Genomic DNA, 20,933 nt, shown 5'->3' with positions numbered 1-20,933 from the left:
GATGGAAATTTTGACAAATGTGCTATCACTACTAAAGAACTAAAAAAAAACTAAGGTCAAAATCTTTGATCTCAAAAAAACATTGGTAGTATTTTAGTATTCTCCATGATGGTTATGAATAATTCAGTGACTTCCTTTGTCTATTGCAGAAGAATGTGTTGGGCATCATCAATAGGGACGAGGGAAACTACGAGGATCTCTTTAAGTTCCTCATATAGGATTGGTCAACAAAATTCCATCAAGTTTGATGCAACTACAAGGGAGTTCAATAAGGACTCTGTCCCTTTGTTGCTAGTTTCCACTATGGGCATATTAAGAATATTTTTGGTGCTTTCTTAGTTTTTAATTTTAACATTAAATTGACATTTCTTAGTTTTTAGTGAGAACATTAAATTACTACATATTATTATGTTTATTGGTAATGACACTAGGTGGCCTTTTATTAGACTTTAAGTAGTTTAAATGTTATACTAGATAGTAGATCCAAAGAGATTGATTCATTTTTTATGGTGTGGATTACTAAAATTTGTTGATCTTTTTTATATGAGTTGCTAGTATTTGTTGTTAGTACTAAATTACTAATGATATGCCCTTTGAGCTATTCTAGTTAAGGGACTGCACCTTAGTTTTTGTTGCTTTAATATAAAATATATATTGATTTTTATTTGCAAAAGGTATATGTTATGATTCTAAAAATCTATTGAATGTTTTGGGAATATAACAAACTATGAATTTATCTAAGGCCAATTCTATTGATTACAACATTGATCTTTCCAAGACATGATTAATATAGGCATAACTTTAACCCACTTAATGTGTGCACACTTGTAACTAATTTCAATTTAAGAACTAAACTATGCTAATTAGTAAAAAGTGTGGTTCCTAAGGCACATTGGGAAAATCACCTAGTACTTGCATTCTCCTAAGTTCACCCCCTTATGTTATAACTTTACAACCTTGAGCTAGTGCTTACTAATAACATTTCAAACATGCAACATATCTAAAAGTTGATTTTGACATGATTAGTTACTTTTAGTGTTCCCATTAACGTCTTCTTATAAATTTTGTAACGTCCTGCTCGGGAACCCAAAAGAAATAAATCTAATATTTTACAAATTTTATTGAACTATTTTTATAAAAAAATTGACAACATCAAGATAACATTAATGCAGAAGCAATATGAACATACACATAAAATACACATAAGCAATTACAGATACTGTTTCAATTCCACAAGGGTTCCTTTACGTTGAGTCACGTTTAAGAAGTTTAAATTAATTAGTTTAAGTTTCAAGTACAATATCTCATGAACATAAAGAAATAACAGATACATAATCACATAAGAAAATGCATAAGTATAACTAATACAATGAAAGTACATCCAATAAATAACATCCACTACACATGTCGCAGGGTATATGAGAATAGATAGAATACATACATACATACATACATACATACATACATACATACATACATACATACATACATATATATATATATATCAATTGAAAAGAAGTCTTTGAGATAAGAAATAAGAATGATAAAGGTACAATTGCATCACCGAACATCCAACAACTCGAAATGTGAGGGGGACCCAAATGGTAAGAAGAAACTACCTCCCGACCACGTGGTTACCTAGTCAAGCTTCCACTCCCACCATGTAGGGAAGATAATGAACGATCCACAAATGACTAATCAAACATAAAGCATTTCTAAGATAGGAATCCTAAAAGCCAAAACTACCTCAAAGGTAACACATACTACTCAAGAAAATAAGATACTCCAAAAGAAAGAACACTCAATCCAATACCAATATCGCATAACAAACATCATACATATACCAAGAATATATCAAATCACCAAAATCATAAGATAAAGTCAATGAAAGATATCAACCTCAAGTCAAGGACCACATGACAAAAGTACAATATACATAAACCACCAATCACCATTAATGAAAGTGAATAACCAAATTAAAAGCATCCAACACTAAGTACACCACCAAAGGTACAAACAAAATCTACAAAGGAGACTCAGGCTACATTCTAGGGAGGGTCATCACATGGTCAAACTACTTGAGTTACCTTGGACTGATCCCTCAATAGACCTCGAACCCTCAAGCGTTGAGTTACCCTGGATTGGGTACTTTGAACCCTAGGCCCTCAACATGACACATGTGGAACCAGAAAACCCTCTCAAGAAGATGAGGCAAACTAGTCATGCTGTCATCCCATTCTCATCCTTAGTCTATACAAGCACTCAAGGCATGGGTAGGGCAAATATCTCTAACTTATCTTTTAAATGTGTTTTCCCAAAATATTAATTACTAGATTATGACTTATTAAATAACTTACAATAGGTTACCCTAGCACTGATCGCTTTGGGTCTTGAACCCCTACTACAATCCACTCTCAAAGATATGTACCCAGACAACCTCTCCTAAGTACATAAAACACAGTTGTGTCCCATACCATAACACCCATAAAGATCAAACCCGATTCCTTAACAGGCAACCCGAAAATAAGTTGGTTCTCCCAACCCAAGTAGACATAAATGCACCGCATAAAAAAACTCATAAATGCTCTTTTAGATTTTTTAAAAAAAACACAAGCTCATCATAATATTCGAAATAAATATACGTCATAAAAGAAATCACAAAGACAACCTTTGGTGCACGTCCTAACTTGTCCAACTAAACAACCCACAAAGAAAAATTATCAAGAAAATAAACATCCCAAGACTATATATTAGAAAACACATAGTTTTCAACCACATGATTTAATTCCATCAATTTCTCTTGTTTAGTTTGGATCACAAGGATGTGTTTAGAAATAAAGTAAGAATATACATGTTGATATAAATTGTTATGCTAATAAACTTATTTAAAACAATAAGTATTTAAATATTCAATCTTTTTGTGCATATAAAATATCATGCAATATTATCATGTTATTAATTTAAATAATCTTAAATCATAAATAATTCAATTAATAACATAAATGTATATTATTAGGTTAAATACTAATATCAATTTTATTTCTAAAATATTAATTTGACTTCTATTTAAGTCTAATATTAACATTTAATTTTCTCTTAATTCATAATGCAAATAGAGATAAAATTATCAATTTAATTAAATTATTTATAATTTCTCTCATAAAGTCAAATAGTTATTAACTAAATTATTATAAAGTGAACTCCACCACAACTTCTCTTAAAATGTAATAAAATTATAAATATATATTTATTAACTTCCCTCTTGCATTAATAATTATAAAATTATTTATATGCAACTAAGAGTTTAATTAGACTTAAAGAATCACTAATAGTAACATTCACTTTAACTAAATGAGTAGTATTAATTTAATTTTTGAAATTAATTAATAATAATAATAATTTCTAAATAAATAAATCTGAAAATTATATTATATTTTTATAAAATTAAAATAAACATGCAATTAGTATTTTCACTTCTTTGATCTCTCAAATCATGCAAGCATACTATATTTAATTTTTTATTTATTTTTAACATATTTGTTTTCACATGCAACCATACTATACTTAACTTTCTATTTTTAGCATATTTGTTTTCACATGCATATAATCATACTATACTTAGTTTTTTATTTTTAGTATATTTGTTTTGACATACATGTAATCATACTATACTTAGTTTTTTATTTTTAGCTTATTTATTTTCACATGCATGTAACATTACTAGACTTAGCTTTCTATTTTTAGCATATTTATTTTCACATGCATATATATGTTTAGCTACAACATGCTTTCCTCTCAATTAATCTTTTGTCTTCTAAATAAATATTGCAATTAAATTATTTTAGATGTAAGAATAATATTCATGATAATCACATAGTTCTAACGACAGATTTAAAGTTGAGACCTAACTATTCAATTTAATGTTTTCTTCCAATTTTCAATAATCAAAATTTTCGTTATATTGGAAAAAAGATTATAAGAATATAGTCACAATAATTTTTTACAGTTTTTTTTCGATAATTTTTCTTAGTCAAGTTTTCTTGATTAATAAGTTTTCATTTTTCAAAATCTACAACATAATTCTTTGTTCAATAATCAATACATTAAATTAATAAGCAATATGCAAACACCTAAAAAGACATGAAGTAGACAGATCTTTCAATAAAATTATACAATGGGTTTTCAAACCCTACCTCAAAACCACAACTAAAATTTGAGACAATCTGTGAATGCATGCAAATCCAAACTCTCTGAAACTTTCAACAATTCTTTTGATCCCATTCTGAATTTTGCTCCCGAAAACTTGTGTAATTGCAAAATGAGCTCTAGATCTCTGATAAAGAGTTCTCTCCTAAATTGGGGCTCTGATTATGCAATCACGAGAGGGAACACACTCAATTACTGTTTATTACTTGTTATCTTTTACCTTTTCGTTCACAACTTTTTAGATATTTAATTAAAATATCTTTATTAATTTAATTAGCTTCCTCTTTTTGATTAATTTTCGAAGTGTTTTTAATAATATATTTATTAATTTAATTAATAACATTATTTAAATTTTATTATTAAAATAAAACTCATAAATAATTATCATTAAATTAAATAAATAAAACTACACCACAATTAGAACTATAACTTTATCTTTAAATTGTATTCTATTAAATTTTATTTTTCTCTAGTTTATTAATTAGTGCAAGCACTAATTAAAACATAATTTATTATTTAAATTAATAATAATAATCAAAACTCATTGTTTACTTGCAACTCTAATTTAATTATTATTAAATAAATAATTATAATAAAATAATATTAAATCATTAATATTTTAATATTTTAATTCTTTTTTTGTCCAACTTCTTAAATTAGACTTTTAAATTAAATCTTTTAAGTTGAAGTAAATATTTAATTAATTTATAATTAATTAAATATCATCGTATCCTAATTTTTCTTTAACCAATTTTCTAAATTTAGACTTCTAAATTGAGACTTTAAATTTAAGCACATATTTAATTAATTAAATATTCTCATGCTTTAATATTTTCTTTTTAATTAAATAATATTTAATAATTCTCAATAGTATATGATTAATTGAAATATTATAATTAAATAATTTACCAAATAAATCACATAGTGAAATCAACATAAAAGCAACATTACCAAAATAGACCAAAGCTCAAAATCAAACAACACAGACAAAGATAAAATCATGGGTTTAAAAAGGGTGGAAAGTCAGTTATGAGTCCTCCTTGCAAAATAAGTATTTAGGCTATCGTTGGGATTGGACCTGAACATTATCTCCCCATTCTTACCAAAGTTATTGTGATAGGGCACACTCATCTTGGAAATTTAGGAAAATCAATACCCGGTACCTACATTCTACATAAAAGACGAACATGTACATATATATAAATATATGTAAACTAAACAAGCAATGACAGAGAGTGATACATCATGTAGATCTCGACTAGCAGGTGACTACGACTCCCTTTCTTAACCACATCAAACACATCAGACAAAAGATAAAATAGACACGCACACCATACACATGCAAGTATGGGGTAAGTATCATAATAATTATAAGTCAAATATCAAATGCTCAGATAAAATAATGTATCCTTACGAATATGAAGTAATCATCATTAAAGCATTATTTGACATTGCTATGAAAAAAATCACATTTATTGACTACGAATCATTAAAGCATCATTAATGCACTAGTAACAATAATCATTAAACAACACATGAAATATAGTCAACTAAGTAATCATCGTTGATAGTCCAAATTATGAAATAATATCCTCGAGACTAACACATCCACGAAATAAGCATAAACGAGTTTAATAAATATAACATAAAAATAAACTATAGATGGACACCAAATATTTTTCTTCTCTATAACCTTCTTACATTTAAATGCATAAATTAATATCATTAACATAACTTATACTCTTACAAAATATTATACATTCAAATGACTAATAAAATATAGAAGTCATCCTAAAATAAGTATTTGAATATTTCAAAATTTTAAAGTTGATTTTGATTGGTAGATTGTTCCCACAATCTAATATAAAAAATTAAATAAAATCTCAAATATAGACGAAGCATTTAAATATTTGAACCAATAACAACATATATGGGTGGGAAAATAAGATAAGTGGAATGTAAAGAGAGAAGGAGAAATAGTTAGAAACTTAACAAGAAAAACAAGTTTGAGCATCACAATAACAAGATAGAAGCTTTAAAAACAAGTGCCACGTATTGGCATGTACTTGCCGTTAATTATAATTATAGTAAAAAAAAATTAAATAATAAGTTATAATCTAATTTTGGTTTTGTTTTATAATACTACTTTAATTAAAATAATAATATAATAATATAGATATATGAGTCATAGACAAAATCACATTCTGCATTTGATTTGCTTATTTGAATATTTTGAATTTTTCAATATAATTAGGGTTTCTATTTCGAATTTATAATAGTACAATATAATTAGAGTAAAAAGTATTTTAGAATTTAGTATGACTGTGTTAAATAAAGTGTAGTGTTAGTATTTAGTAAAAAATATTGAATAGAGGTTAAATGTGGAGATCATAAATTTTAGTCGAAAATATTGCAATATGAAGAACCTCCGAAAAATATAACACAAAATTTATCCAACCAATCATGATTTTTTTAAAAATATAAAATATAAAAATTAGTAAAAGAATTTTAAAAATATTTTAATAATTAAAAAATCATTATTTGTGATTGGTGGGTTGATGTTAAACTAATTGAGTAATCTTCTGATTGCAATAATATGCCTACGGCAAGTACAATAACTGCACTAAAAACCTTATACAATAATAACAATAAAAATAATAATAATAAATCATATGAACTCCTTATGAAAACCAAAGACGCCCTTCTTAGAAAGTGCGAAGCTTCCTTGGGAGCCAGGAAAGTTACTTTGTAGTCACAATTCCCAGGAAAATTCCTCTCATTTATTTCCCACCTGTCTCTTTTCTAGTGCGTTTCTGCATGGCTTTGTTTGACAGAGCTTTTTGAAAAAACAATTTCATATTCCCTATGTTGATGCTGGAAGCCAAACCTCGTTGAAAACAACTGCATAGTTTTGAGTGAGCAAGATTAAGGAAGGAGTTTTTGATCGTCGCCCACGTCCTGAAATCTTGTCTCGCTTGAGTGTTCAAATTATGGAAGAAAACATCAATGCATGGATAGCCAAGAACAGGGACACTGCGGCAAAACTTGGACTGAAAATAAAAGATTGTCATAAAGAATTCGTAAATGTTAAGGTAGGAGGGTATAGGATCCAACTGACAATGCCCCCTGTCTCTAATTTTGAAGATACAGCATGGCCGGGCAATACCAATTCTGACTGTGTCTTTGTAGCTGTATCTACGGAAGAAGAGGATGATGAGAACTTGATGAACATTCTTGAAGCTCTCAATGAGAAGCTAGAACGTGTGAGAATTACTCCAGACTGTGTCGACAGAGTCTTTGACATCATAGCCCAAATTTTTGGCAGGAATTCTAAAAAGCAAAAATTGGGTGTTGGGCAGGAAAATCATTTCTTAAAGGAATCCTATTTGTACGGGTTGGTGGAAGATGCCAGACTGCAATGCGACATGGCTCTGGCTGAAGCACTTCAGTACTCAAAGCCAAATGGAATACTACCACAGTGCTCTATTAAACTGAATCCTGCATCAGAAGCTGTTGAGCTGCAAATGGAGATTAAGGGTATAATGACTCCGGATCATTTTACCAAAGCCCTAGGATTCTGCTTTGATCATCCTCTCAACCTTCACTTAACATTTGACGGTGGTAAACTGTATGAAAAGGGAGCTGGTCTGTTAGGGTCTGTTGATGTTTTTGTTAAACAAAACACAGCTAATATTTTGCAATTTGGGGATTCCTTGGAAAATTTGATGTCTGGAATGGATGAAGGAGTTAAACATGCCGTTCTTGAAAGTTGTATTGCAAGTATGCGCCCATATGGGCCTTCTGTTTTGGTTCCCCAATTTGTGAAGGAATTTATTCAAAACACAAGAATTAGACCTGATAACATTTTTATCGACCTTCTACTTTCCCTGGGAAGTTGGCTGAGGATGCTGAAGAATTGGTGCGTCGTCTGTAGAAGTCCCCTTCCATCATTCTCTCGGTTGTGGTATTGCGATGCAGAGTTATGGTATGCATTTGTCACTTTAGTCATTTTTCTTTTATCAGGTAAAAATTTGCTAATTCGTTTAGCATTTTAAGTACGCGCCTTTTGAATTTCTTATGTTTTACAGTTAAATTGCTTGGCCCTCGTAATTATAGGTGTCCTTTCTTAGTTGTGAAGGTAACCTTAGTATTTTGGTTAAGATGTTTTATCCTCAGGATGGAGGAGTCTTTCAAGCAAACTGGCTAAAAAAATTATAAGGGAAAAACTGTGGTAAATTGTATCCATTCATGTGTGGTCAAGGGTTTAAGGAGAAATAATCTTTTTGAATCTTGACCATCCCACTTAATATTTGAAGTAATTAAATTGATTTGCACGCTGCATACATAGAGGTGATCTCATTTATCTTAAATTCAACTGTATTGCCGTCGGAACTTGAACTCTTAATTGGTATTGAATTCTCAAAGCACAGGACAAAAACTTCCCCTCTTTAAAAAGTAACCTCATGGGATAATAACCAAGAAACTATAATTTTATTAACACGAACAGTTTTCATGGGACCGCTCCTATTGACAGCCCCTTCCATAGTAGGATGAAAGTAGTAACCATTGCCGTTCTGATGCAGAAGCATCTATGGGGTGTACAAGCTACCCTCATCATCTAAAATATGTTTTATTTTTAATATCCATAGTTTAGGTGAAAGTGATGTAGCTTGAATATTTTTTAACAAAGGCTACATATTTTAATAAATATTTTGGTCAGCACCTTATGTTAAAACTTTGTGTAAATTTGGCCAACTTGGGCATTGGAATTTGTGGGACCTCACTTGCTCTTCATGTAGAACTAAATAAGGAAAATGACATATTCCAGCATTTATGTCAACTTGGGCATCCACGAAGGAGTTTTTGGGCTTTTCTATTCCAGGAGTTAGCGGACAGTCATAGTGGCACGAATGGACAATTAATGTTAATAAATTGCAAGAAGAGCTGTAAGAGCATTAAATACAAATGTTTAGTGCTGATTCAAACATGGAAATGGAGGAAGATCAAGTTGGGTTGGCATTTCTAGAATGCTAATTTTAGCTATTTGTTGAGTTGCACTCATATGCTGTTTCTTTCATTTACTGGGGAAGAGTTTTTAGGTTTGAATGTGTAGAAGGGAGAAAAGGTGGAAAATCAGTTTGGAAGGAAGTTTTGCTGTTGTAGCTTCTTCTAGCTGGTTGTATTATCATTGTATTCAGAATTGCAGGTGTTTTAGTGAAGTCAATAGGCTCAGAGTTCCAAACAGTCTCATAGTTTGCATTCATATTTGAAGTTGATGTAAGGTTGTTATTATAGATCAGTTTTGTAATGGTTTTTATCTGCTCCTATGGTTGTCATATCAATGTAATTTCAGCTGTGCTTTGACATTGTATCATTTCAAATTTTCAAGTGGTTTGGTGAGAGAAGATTTCCATTATTCTTTGCAGAGTTTTGATGTTGTTTGAAGCATTTACGAATTGCATTGTATGTCCAAGTGAGTTTGCTGATTTACACCAGTTTGATATTGTGACATGCCACTTCTACTTGCATCAGGTTTCTTGCAAGCTTGGTTTATTACAACAAGTTTACCCATGTGTAAATTTATAAAAATAAGGACATATATTGCACCAATGTTATCGAGGAGTCATCCTTTTTCAATAAGTCAATCATGTGTTAGGCAAACTTCCACAGAAGTCCCTTTTAAAAGACTTTCTTATTTTTCTGAGCAGGAGCTACTCTTTATATATGAATTGTTTGAATCCCAATAGTCCTATAAGTGTACTAGGCGAGGTATTTTTCATTCTCCTTAAGTCCTTTACTCCAAACAACTGCCAAAAATCTAATCTTTAAATAATCAATTGCCTTTTAAAATCAGAGCCACTGTGGTTGATCAAGTTGAAACTTTCAGTCACTCTCATTTCTTTGTTTCCCCTTGTTAATTGGGTCCCACAGAATCAAGTTAAGAAGCATACTTGAATTATACAAAAATTAATAGTAGATCAAGGTTCCATCAAGAAAATTTGTCCTTGTATGAGTCAAAAAGACTAGTATTATAGAAGCAAATGTTCTGTTATTTTCTCTTCCTATTGACTGAGATCAAGTGAGGCAACATGATTTGGAGGGTTTAGTCAGGATGTTTGCATCTATCTTATTAACAGATTTAAAGCCAGACTAGCAGCAGAATTTGATGGGCTATCTAATGTTGGAAGCATTACTCTCAAAAGCTATTTAATTGCAGAAACATATCTTTTAGACTAAACTAAGTTGCCCAAACATATAAATAATGGTTGGGACTGAACTAAGTTGCTCCAACTTGACAGTTAATTTTTTAGACCTTTTCCCTTTGAGTGAACAAGTTTATCATCATGATTATCCTGCGGAATTTAACAGATTTGTTAAAGCATAGTTCAAAAAGGGCATTATATGCCTGCCTAAAAGATCACCCAGACTTCACGAGATGAAGGTTCCCACTGATCTATATGTAACGTGCCTACTATGCTATGGCATGTGGATATAGTTGCAACTATTGCTTCCCTGCATGCAGGAACTATTTCTTAAGATATAAATTTTAATTCTTAGCAAAATCTTGGCATGCCAAAATTTTGACATGGACTCAGGACTTAGCAAACAATTGGCAAATAAAAACAATTATACAAATACACAGAATAATTTAAATTACTGTGAAAAATGCATAACAAATTGATGCACAACAATATTGGGAATAAGTCCAATCTTGCAGCCACACCCACAATGTAAGCACAAATTCAGAATTGCGATTTCTTTCACTTATTGACTGCAAAATTCGCGAACATCATGCTCACACCTAGATTTTTAAATAATTAAAAACTATTACAAAGAATTAAAATTCCCATCTCAACTAATGAGAGTTGCACTCTATGTGGTTCTTAATTTCTCCATTCTGTGCAAACCTGCCATCTACCGCTGGTTCTCACCGTACCGTTATGCAGCTTTGTGTCTCTCCTTTATTTTACTTGTCCACTCCCAAAATCCCATTTTTCCTCCCTCGCCATGGTTAACACCAATTATCTCCACCTGCACGGCTTGTTTTCTCTTACTCCAAACCAACCCTCCTCTCTTTCTTCTACGCAGCCCTCCATGGCATTTTATCCATCACACACCTGCCTCACAATTTCACCCTCAATGTAGCACTGTTCTCTTTTATTTCCATGGTGCTTGGTCTGGTAATTGTTGGTTCACAAAATCACAAATTGGAAATCCAAGAGCTTTGCCGATTCTCTAATAGGATTACTCAATCAGTTTTGGCCAACGAATGGGAATAACCTCTTGATGTAATTCCCCTGCACCTTAGGCTTCGCTAAACCTAGGTGGCTACACCTTCACCTTAAACCCTGATCACTTGGTTCAAAGCTTTTCTATAGCAAATTTAAACTTTGTGAGTTCTTAAGTTGGCAAAATCTTTAAACTCTATCAAAATAGAAGTTATATGAATGCTTTACTTGCAGAATGAATATTATTTAAATGAAAGCAGTAGTGTTCATGAGTTATGGATGTGGCAGAATGTTGAACTTCAAGGCCTCAGACATCAATCCGCTTTCACAAAATAAACTGCAGACCAGTCCCTTATCCAGCCTTGGGAAAATAGAGTCAAATTTTCTCTAGACCCTTATATATAACCCCAAGAGACAGTGCTTATACCGTCCACTGCGTTATAGACTGAAGCTTCAATTGGCAACACAAACCTTAGTGTAATTGAATTTAATTTCTTTGGGGAAACCAATTAGACAAAATTCAAATAGACAACATTTCATATGCAAATTCTGATAATCAAAGACTTTAACTTCTTCACTGTTAGTAGTAATTGATTTTAAAATCAAATATCACAGGGGAAAGCTTTAATTGGCAACACAAACCTTAGTGTAATTGAATTTAATTTCTTTGGGAAAACCAATTAAACAAAATTCACATAGACAACGTTTCATATGCAAATTTTGATAATCAAAGACTTCTAGTGAAATTAACTTTTTCACTGTTAGTAGTAATTGATTCTAAAATCAAATGTCACAGGATATAAATCTGAACAAAATACTTTGAATTTTAATTTTCAAGATGAATAAAGAAAACAGGGCCCTTGCATTAGATATGAAAAATGAGTACAAATAGTCTGTGCTTCATTTACAATATCCAGTCTATCAAAAACTGTAGAAACATCTACTCCTTTTTTATATATTTATCTCTGTATTTTTCTTCATCTTTTTTCTTCTCATTATATTTTCATTGACTGCTCTCACTTATGCAAGTAAGTCATTCTTTATTTATATCCTTCAATATATACAAGAGTTATGTATCTTGGTAACCTTAATTACATGAATTACATCTTTAGGATATTGGTCTTTAAAGTTATTTTTACTGACTTAAATTTATATTTCATGAGGACTGTATCGCACTTTCTTTGTTTTGCCAAAAGCCTTGTTTTAAACTTCCTCTTATATCATCACTGCTCAGAGTATATATATTTTTGCTGAGGACGATACTAATATTTGACCACCGTCACCATTCTGTGTATTCTCAAAAGAACTTAGGAATAAATGGACCCACGTCAGATGATGTTCCTGTTAAACATTGGCACAACTAATATATAAATTTATGTTGTTGAGGGCCAGCCATGGCTTTGTCTTCTTTTTCTTTACATCGGTTAATTATCCATTGATTCCTCCTCCTGTTCATGATATCCTTGTTGCCATTCCACTTGTTCAATAATAGCATATGGTGAATGCTGTCTTCCTTTACTTATTACTTATTAGGCCTTTATTTTAATTGCACCCATCTTGACTGATATTTGTTGTAGATTTAAATCACTGCCTTAATAAGCATTATCTCTTTGTAATTGTAAAGACATGCTGCCATCTTTCTACTTATTACTCTTGCTTGTCACAGGGCCATCATGTTTTGCTTGTTCACTGTGGACATCCATATTCATTTCTGTCATCTGAACTTTAACTTTGCTATGTCTTAGTGTATAATATTACTCTTGTGAGGACCCATAATCGCTGAAGAATATAGTTCGATGTTATTTGTAGTCACTGCTTTTACAAACTTACCTGCTAGTAATAATACTTTCATCATATTTGCTCATTACACCACTCGGTGAAACTGTTATCATATTCACTGGAGTTTATTTATGCCATGGAGATTATGCAATTGATATTTATGTTGGATTTAGATCTTTACTCTATGCCTTAAACTCCATAATTTTTCTGTAGATTCTTTCCTTTTAACTATTGTTCCTTTGTGTGTCGATGATTGAGCTCGCCTATGTGCCGCCTTTCTTATTTGAAGACTCTGATAATAATAGTTTCTTTTATTGGAACTCTCTTCTTCCATGTAACCATTTCAAGCATATGCTGATCTGTACCATTGTCTTACACGACTCTCTCCAATTTGTTTACATTTGCAGACTTGGATGAAAGTTTTTCATCACCCGACACTCTCTCATGTATTGCCAAATACATGTCTTTGACAACTTCTTTCGCCTGTCTTTATCTGTATATATAGTTGCCTTTGTTCTTCCGAAATCTTTTGATTTTATCTGTGTCAAATGCCATTCTACATGTCTGTGTAGGTTTGCTTATGTCAATTCATCTCAACTTTGACTAATCTCATCCATCAATGTTTTTGTCTCTGCACGTTCAACATTCTAATAGTTCTGTAATCTCTGGATCTCAAGGCACAAATGAAAAGTATTTCCAAATTGTGATTTTTACACATTTTAACTGTGAGTGTCCTCATAAGTTTCAGATTGAAATCATAATCTAGATAAAGATAATTCTAGTTCTTTCGATGAATAAGAAGATTCAGCATGTTACATTCCTGTCTACAAACTTGAATTCCTGCCTCTGCCCAGTCGAACTCAGTTGTTTGGAAAAACTTAGTAGCTTGGAGAGAACAAAACTAATACTTCCTTTTCTGGCACTTCAACAGCTTCTGATAGCTCACTCAAATCTTCACAGTGCTCCCATCCTCATATAATTTGATTCCTTATAATCATCAGTATATGGCATGTAAACTCTTGTCATTGTCATAGACACGACATAAATAATGAAAAGATAATGAAAATGTACAAAAATGGAGCCTCTAAAATTAGAGCTCCATCAGTAACCATTCTAACCTTTTCCATGCTGCACCTCTTCATTTCTCTACGCAGACCTTCCAATTTCCTCCTTCCTCCACACACTATTTTTTTCCTTTTTGAAATCTGCATTTTCCCTCTCATGCGTACTCCATCTTCTATGTTTTGTCTTTTTGTCTTCTTTTTTGTTTTCCCTTCACTTCTCTCTCTAGTGAAATCATTTGCCCAAACTTTCATATGTTTACTTTTTTATTTCCAATAATATATTTCCCCAATCAACAACTGATCTGGAGCTCAAAACAGTTTGGATAAAGATAAGATAAATTTATTAATGTCCAACAAGAGAGCACAAAGGAGGTCTGAAGGACTGAAAGCATACAAGCAAGGCCACTGCCAACGACAGGAGCACCATTGGGTGTCCGGGGAAAGAACAAGCAAGAAAGCAAAAGAACCAAAGACACCGAAGGATGCAATCTGTGACAAGAGTGAGCCCTAGACTGTCTTAGAATATTGCTAGAGGTGGGGTGCTGCTACTGAGTGTACCATTTGCGAGGTCTAACAGATTTGGTGTGACTGGAAGTAGGAGTGTTTAGTGGCTGCTTTGTACCCCAGGCCGGTGACACAACTAAGAAAAAGGAATTTATAAGTTGGTCCAAAGTCTGACTCGAAGGGAGCTGAAGCTTCAAAGTGTGATCACGAAGTCATGTGGCCTCCTAGAGGTAAAGTGCAAGACACTGTTGGTTAGTGTATTTGAAGAAAGATGAAAGGGATCTGCACTCTTTGAACAGGTAGTGAAACCTCACCCTAACCATTTTTACCTTTGCCAAGGCACAAAGGTGGTAGATTTGGTCACTATGTCAATCTAATGGTTCGTTTGTATGTAGAGTCGATGGGAACCGACTCCAAAGGAACCCAAATATATGCGGAGGGCGTGACTCCAACACCAAGGCAGCTACAAAGGGTGCATGATAACCCCATCTTGAATGTTTATGTAGTGCTTAGCATAAAAGGCTATCCTCAGACGCAGACCCCTTGGAGGGGTTACTCTAAGTCGTGATAATCTACTACCTGTAAATGTCAAGTCTAACATGCTCGTTCAACTCCTGTTGAGAGGGAAGAAGATGGGTGAGAGCATCCAATGAAAACTGAAAGGGAGGGAGATGATTAATCCACAATCTCGATTAAGCCTAGCAAAATAGAGGCCTTGGCGTACTAACAATGGGACCTTCCAGTTGGGTCGAAACTAACAACAACCTTAAAAGACCAAAAGGACAAGTAGAAGTATTTGTGGCGACTATCACTCGAATATACAAACCCTCGAAGATGGTGAAGGAACCATACTAGATTGAAGATGATCTTGAGCCTAAAGGATGGGCCTCGAACTCAGCCAGAATGACACTGTGAGGAGTAGATTGATGACATCTGATGATGCACCAAAGGAGAAGGGTCTAGACTCACTCAACTGAAGCCCAATTGGAATCTTAGAGAGATGGCCCCCACACAATAGTCGTAGAGCATAGTTGGCCCGACTAAGAAGTCAAGGAGGGACAACTTGGATGCATTGTTTTGAATGTGATATTTGAAGCATTTTCTCTCCAACATGGCTAGGCAACCCAAACCCTTATTATCCCTAGGCTGCATAGTAGGTCTCAAACTGAAATGAGGTCCAAAGAACTTAACCCTGAGGTAAGTGTAAGAGGATGCAATCTCAATCTCTAGGCCTTGAAAATAGAAGTGGAGATGGGAGGTCTTCAAGCAATTGAAGACCATCTCTTGGGTTTTACCCAGGTTCACAACTAACTGTTGCAAGTCACAAAATGAGGCCAAACCGTCAAGAAGTTGTTGAAGACCCTCCACGGAGAAGGCCAAAAGAACTACATCGTTAGCAAATAGGAGCATGCAGATCAGAACTTGGTACAAGTAGCAACCATCATTGAGGAGTGAAAAATCCCAGAGGAAAGCCTTGAGCTTGTCAATGTATATGCCAAACAAAGTGGGAGAGAGGGAATCCTTACTTCACCCCAATGGTGCTATGGATCGGATCAAAGAACCCTTGTGGAGTCCTAAACCTGCCCACCATAGTCTCATAAAGCCTCATAATAGCCGCTAGAAGAGCCTTGGAAATCCCAATGCCTCTAAGCCTCTAAAACAACCCCATCCGAGGAATAGAGTCAAAGGCTTTGCAAAAATCCACAAAACAGTAGTAGACTTTCATTCAGCGATGTCGAGCCTCCTCAATAATAGTTGGTAACGTCAGAATATGGTCCATAGTTTAGAAATTGGTATTGAAATTAACCCAACTCCTCACACGATAGTGTTCTCTATTAAGCTCTTTGGATAAAATAATGTTCAACACAGTGGTGTAAAGTTTGGCAAAAGTATGCCCAACCATGATGGTCCTATAGTTGTTAGAGTTTGAAGTTGACCCAACCTTATGAATTGGGTAAATAATGTGCCTCGACTAGGAACTAGGAAAACTAGTGCAAATCACTCTATTGAAGAGCATTGAGAGGAAGGAACCCAAAACCGTGATACTAAGCTTGAAGAGCTCCCCCTAGGACCTTCCTTATCCGTTGTCCTACTGCAACTCTTGGATCTAACTACCTAACAAATGCTGGAGAGACTGAAAAGATGGTAGTGGGGTAAGGGTGAGGTGGAGAGAGGGTTGGTCGGGGATGTTGTAAAGAGTGGAGGTGTGAGAGATCAAAGAGCAATGGTCTAGGGTGGAAGGCAGGGGAGGATGGTGGGGGAACAAAGTGTGCCAGAAGAGCTTGGGCAAATGTAGGAGCGAGGCACAGAGGGATCTGCACCATGATGCAAAGTACATCCACTTCTTGTGGCAAAGAAAACGGTGGTCAGAGAGTCTCAGTTGGGCAAAAGAAGGGGAGTGAGTGATGAAGGTTGAACACACAAAACAATGGAAAGACTTGCAATCATCATCAAATCATTGGTTCATAGGACAAGTGTTCTTGCACTTGGGACCATGAGGAAAGTAGGCGATGCGGTGAGGGATAGAGAGGAGAGCAGATTCCCAAAGCATTATAGCTAGTAAATCGAACATGGAGGAAGTGTGATTGGACCGAGTGAAGGAAGCCTATGGGAGTTGTCTAAGATGGAGGATGAAGTGATCACGACCACTCTTAGGGAAGCAAAAGGAGGTGTTGGAGAGGGCTTCCACGAATGAGGGAGGAGGGAGGAGGGGGCAGGGAGACCTTGATGGAGAGGCGTGATTGGCCAAAAGGAGGGAGGAGACAGTGAAGCGACTAACAAAGGGAATGAAGGAGACACAAGTGAAAGCATAGTCCACAACACTTGAGCCACCATAGTGGGGCCAACAAGTTAAGAATCCAAAATTAGGGAAACAAGAGAGCACATTCAAAATCACCAAGTCAGAAGATTCACAATGCTAGAGAAGGCTATCACCATAACTTGTAAGAGGCCCCTACCCATCCTTGGAGAAGCGTTGAATGTCCAAGCTGGCCAGATCTGCCTCAAAAGTACAAATCAAATTAGACTTGTGATCGTGGAGGGGAGTCTTAAGATCTCTTGTTCGTGCATCAAAGTTCCCTAGGATGATGATGTCTCCCGTGGTTGAGAATTTAGAAATGCACTCATGTTAGTCCACAATAGGGCTGCCACCCTCCGTACTATACACAACATAGGGCGAGAAGGCCAACGAAAAGTAGCAGACCACAATGTAGATGTTGTGTAGTACGATTGATACAGATCCACAAGAATCTAGCTAGGGTGTCAGAGTGAACCACTAAGGTAGTGCTGAAGAGATGGTCTCTAATCAAACAAACAACCACACCTGACCTTCTATCCCCACTAGAAGCCCTGACCTCATCTTTGAAGGCAGAGAACCATTGGTACTCAACGAACCCAAGAAGAGGATAAACAAGATTGTCATGAGTCTTAGTGATGACAAGAATATCAACAAAACCAACTGCATCTTGAGAAAGACCCAACAAGGAACACAAAGTGCCATTGTCATTCCAATAGTTGACAAGCAGGGAACCAGTGAGAGGCTTCTCTTGCCCAACTATTGTAGAGACTGTCATTTAGCCTTGGAGGCCGATCTTGGTTCCCAATCAAGGGGAGGGGAATTGTGAATTTTAGCTTTGAGGTTTTGAAGAACCGCTCGCTTCTAGTTGCATCTAGCCTTCACAATGAGTCCCCTAGAGTGTTTCAACTCTGCCACCTTGATTTCGTGAGATTCTCATCAAGATAAATCTTAGTAGGAAGAGGGAAAAGTTTCCTCCTTACTCTAAGAACTCAAAGTCGGTCGATCAAAGAAAGGAACCTGAGGAAAAGGGTGTTGTTAAGGCCAACCCAAACCATGTTGATTGTAATATCTGAAAGGCCTATCTATTTGTTGAGGAAAGACTACCCAACTGGAATAGGGTCGACGGAAGAGAGAGAGGCTCCGAACTCTCAAGTTGAGCTCATAGGAATGCCTCACACATTCATCTGCCAACTTCTCCTATACAATCTTTTCCACACTGGGGAGAGGTGCAAAGTTGGCTTTGTTACAAATGGAGGCCTAAGATTTAATTTTTTGTTATGTTTTCGACATCAGAGAAGTTTGCTTGTTAACAAGTCCAAACTGCTTGTCCTTAATAATGCCAATTTCCCAAAGTGTTCAATAATGGAGTTAATATGTGTTTTAACGCTTGCTATTTCAGTAGTTAAAGTTGCAAATAATACACCCAAAGAAGTACCAAATCATTTTGCTTTTGTTTCATAGGTGCATTAAGCTTCCCTTGTCATGCCAATAAGAATACAAATATTTGCAATCTTTTTCTTTTCTTACCTCCTCAATATTTCATGATTTTAAAATTGAAGTGTCCTTTCATTTCAATTTCCTTTTAGTCCTTGTTCATGGACCTAAATGATTATTTGCTACTATGCATCTTTGTTGCCCGTGCAAGATGCTCCTATATCAGACACATTGGTAAAATTTTGTAATTATTCCTTTCTGGAATAGGATTTAATAGTAAATAGTATTATAAGAATATAAAATAAATGTAAATAAAATTTAGATTTAAATTTAATCAAGTTTGATGAATGGTCAAAAGGCACAAAATGAAAAGTTGTGATTCCCTCAAACATGAGATATAAAAGGGAGAAGAGAATATTATTTGGATGAGGACAAGGAGAAAAGAAGAAATAAATGAGCATGGGAACTAAGGAAGGAGTATTGGAAGAATATTGGAATGGAAAGAATTGATGAAGGTATTGGAAACTACAATTGGAACAATTGTTGTATTGTCATTGATGTCAAATCTACTGATGAGACATGTTGCTATCTGATCTAAATGTCATATCTATTTGATTAGTGAAGAGAATTTGAGAAGTTGCTCATAACAAAAGCACCTAGACGAAAGGTTGAGTTATGAAAGGGAAGCTACAATGGACATTTGATTAGTTAGACTTTGACAAGACAAAGTGATTGCTTAATTCACACCGAGTGATGCTAGTGTCAACAAAGCCACAGTAAGTGCCGAGTAAATTTAGTGTTTACCGAGCATCAGTAACGATCGAGAAAACAAGTTGATGCCGAGCAAGAAGTTTTGTAGCGACCGAGCAATTTAGAACTTAGTAATGGTTTAGTGAATATTTTGAATGCGTATGAGAAATTGTGATTTCTAGTTGACTCAGTTGATTTCTTGGGATATGGAAAGCATGTTGAAGATAAGGATTGATGGGTTGGATCATTTAATTCAAGGAGAGGATTAGGTAAACAATCTAAGAGATGAATTCGAAGAGAAGTTTCTAGAAAAGAAGGAAGATGAACAGATACAATGAACTTGATGAATCTAATCACGAACCCTAAGATCTACGATGATTGTAAAAATGAGAAAGGGCCAAAATTACCTATTTAAGGAGGTACAAAGATGAACTTTAGTATGAGCGTGAATGAGATATGCAAAGAAGAGAATAGAGCAGAGAATCTGTGCATGTTTCCAGTAAGATGGAACTAAGCTGCTGAGGTTGATAAGAAAATCTAACCAAAAGGTTTAAGTTTGTTGTGAAGAGAAGGGTGAATGCTTGAAGGGTTGCCAAGCAAATCAAGGACAAAGGTGACAGGGAAGGCTTATCAAGGTCAGCAAATGAACTGAATAGAGATTTGAAACTACAAAGTGAGTTATAATCATATAGGTCAAACCCTAGTGTTTTCTTTCTAATCATTGTAAACAGTTTATATTGAAATCCTTTTAATCAAAGGTTGACCTAATAGTCATTAAGGACTTAACAGTCTGTGTAAATCCTTTAACAAGGTGACATTTTAATGGAATGTTCTAAAGTCGTCTGACAAGGCCACTCCTAATAGGGTGATTAAATCCTCTAACCAGATCACATTTAACATTGTGTATTGTAACCTTTAACATGGTTGGCTCCTAATAGGGCTTACTTCAAAAGAGTGAAAAAGTGGTGACATGTTGCCCAGATATAACTTGATGCATTCAAGACTCTGCCCAATGATTCCAGCCTCTGTTGAAACAAGAATTCTAATCTAATATGTGGCAGTGTTGCTCACATGTTCAAACACGACATATGCAGTTGAACCCACCCTTTTCGTGACCTTCACCCTTGTACCAAATGAATGTGGAGATGCAAATGTGGGTAGTTAAATATG

At 34.4% G+C, this 20,933-nt stretch overlaps 1 protein-coding gene across 1 annotated transcript in view; it reads left to right on the top strand.

Moving 5' to 3' along the window:
* The first annotated feature begins 6,905 nt into the window (after nucleotides 1-6,905).
* Nucleotides 6,906-20,933, top strand: part of LOC149532109 (uncharacterized) — a 30,031-nt gene continuing 16,003 nt past the window's right edge. Inside the window, exon 1 of the mRNA XM_089810085.1 lies at nucleotides 6,906-8,191. Within this exon, the coding sequence (XP_089666211.1) occupies nucleotides 7,197-8,191 (995 nt within the window). The 5' untranslated portion in view covers nucleotides 6,906-7,196. The remainder of the gene's footprint in view (nucleotides 8,192-20,933) is intronic.

The sequence above is a fragment of the Cupressus sempervirens genome, chromosome 11, assembly GCF_028749045.1.
Source record: "Cupressus sempervirens isolate cs-2001-9-10 chromosome 11, ASM2874904v1, whole genome shotgun sequence".
Lineage (NCBI taxonomy): Eukaryota > Viridiplantae > Streptophyta > Pinopsida > Cupressales > Cupressaceae > Cupressus > Cupressus sempervirens.
The sequence above is the reverse complement of the archived record's forward strand: the minus strand, read 5'-3'. Positions and strand labels throughout refer to the sequence as shown.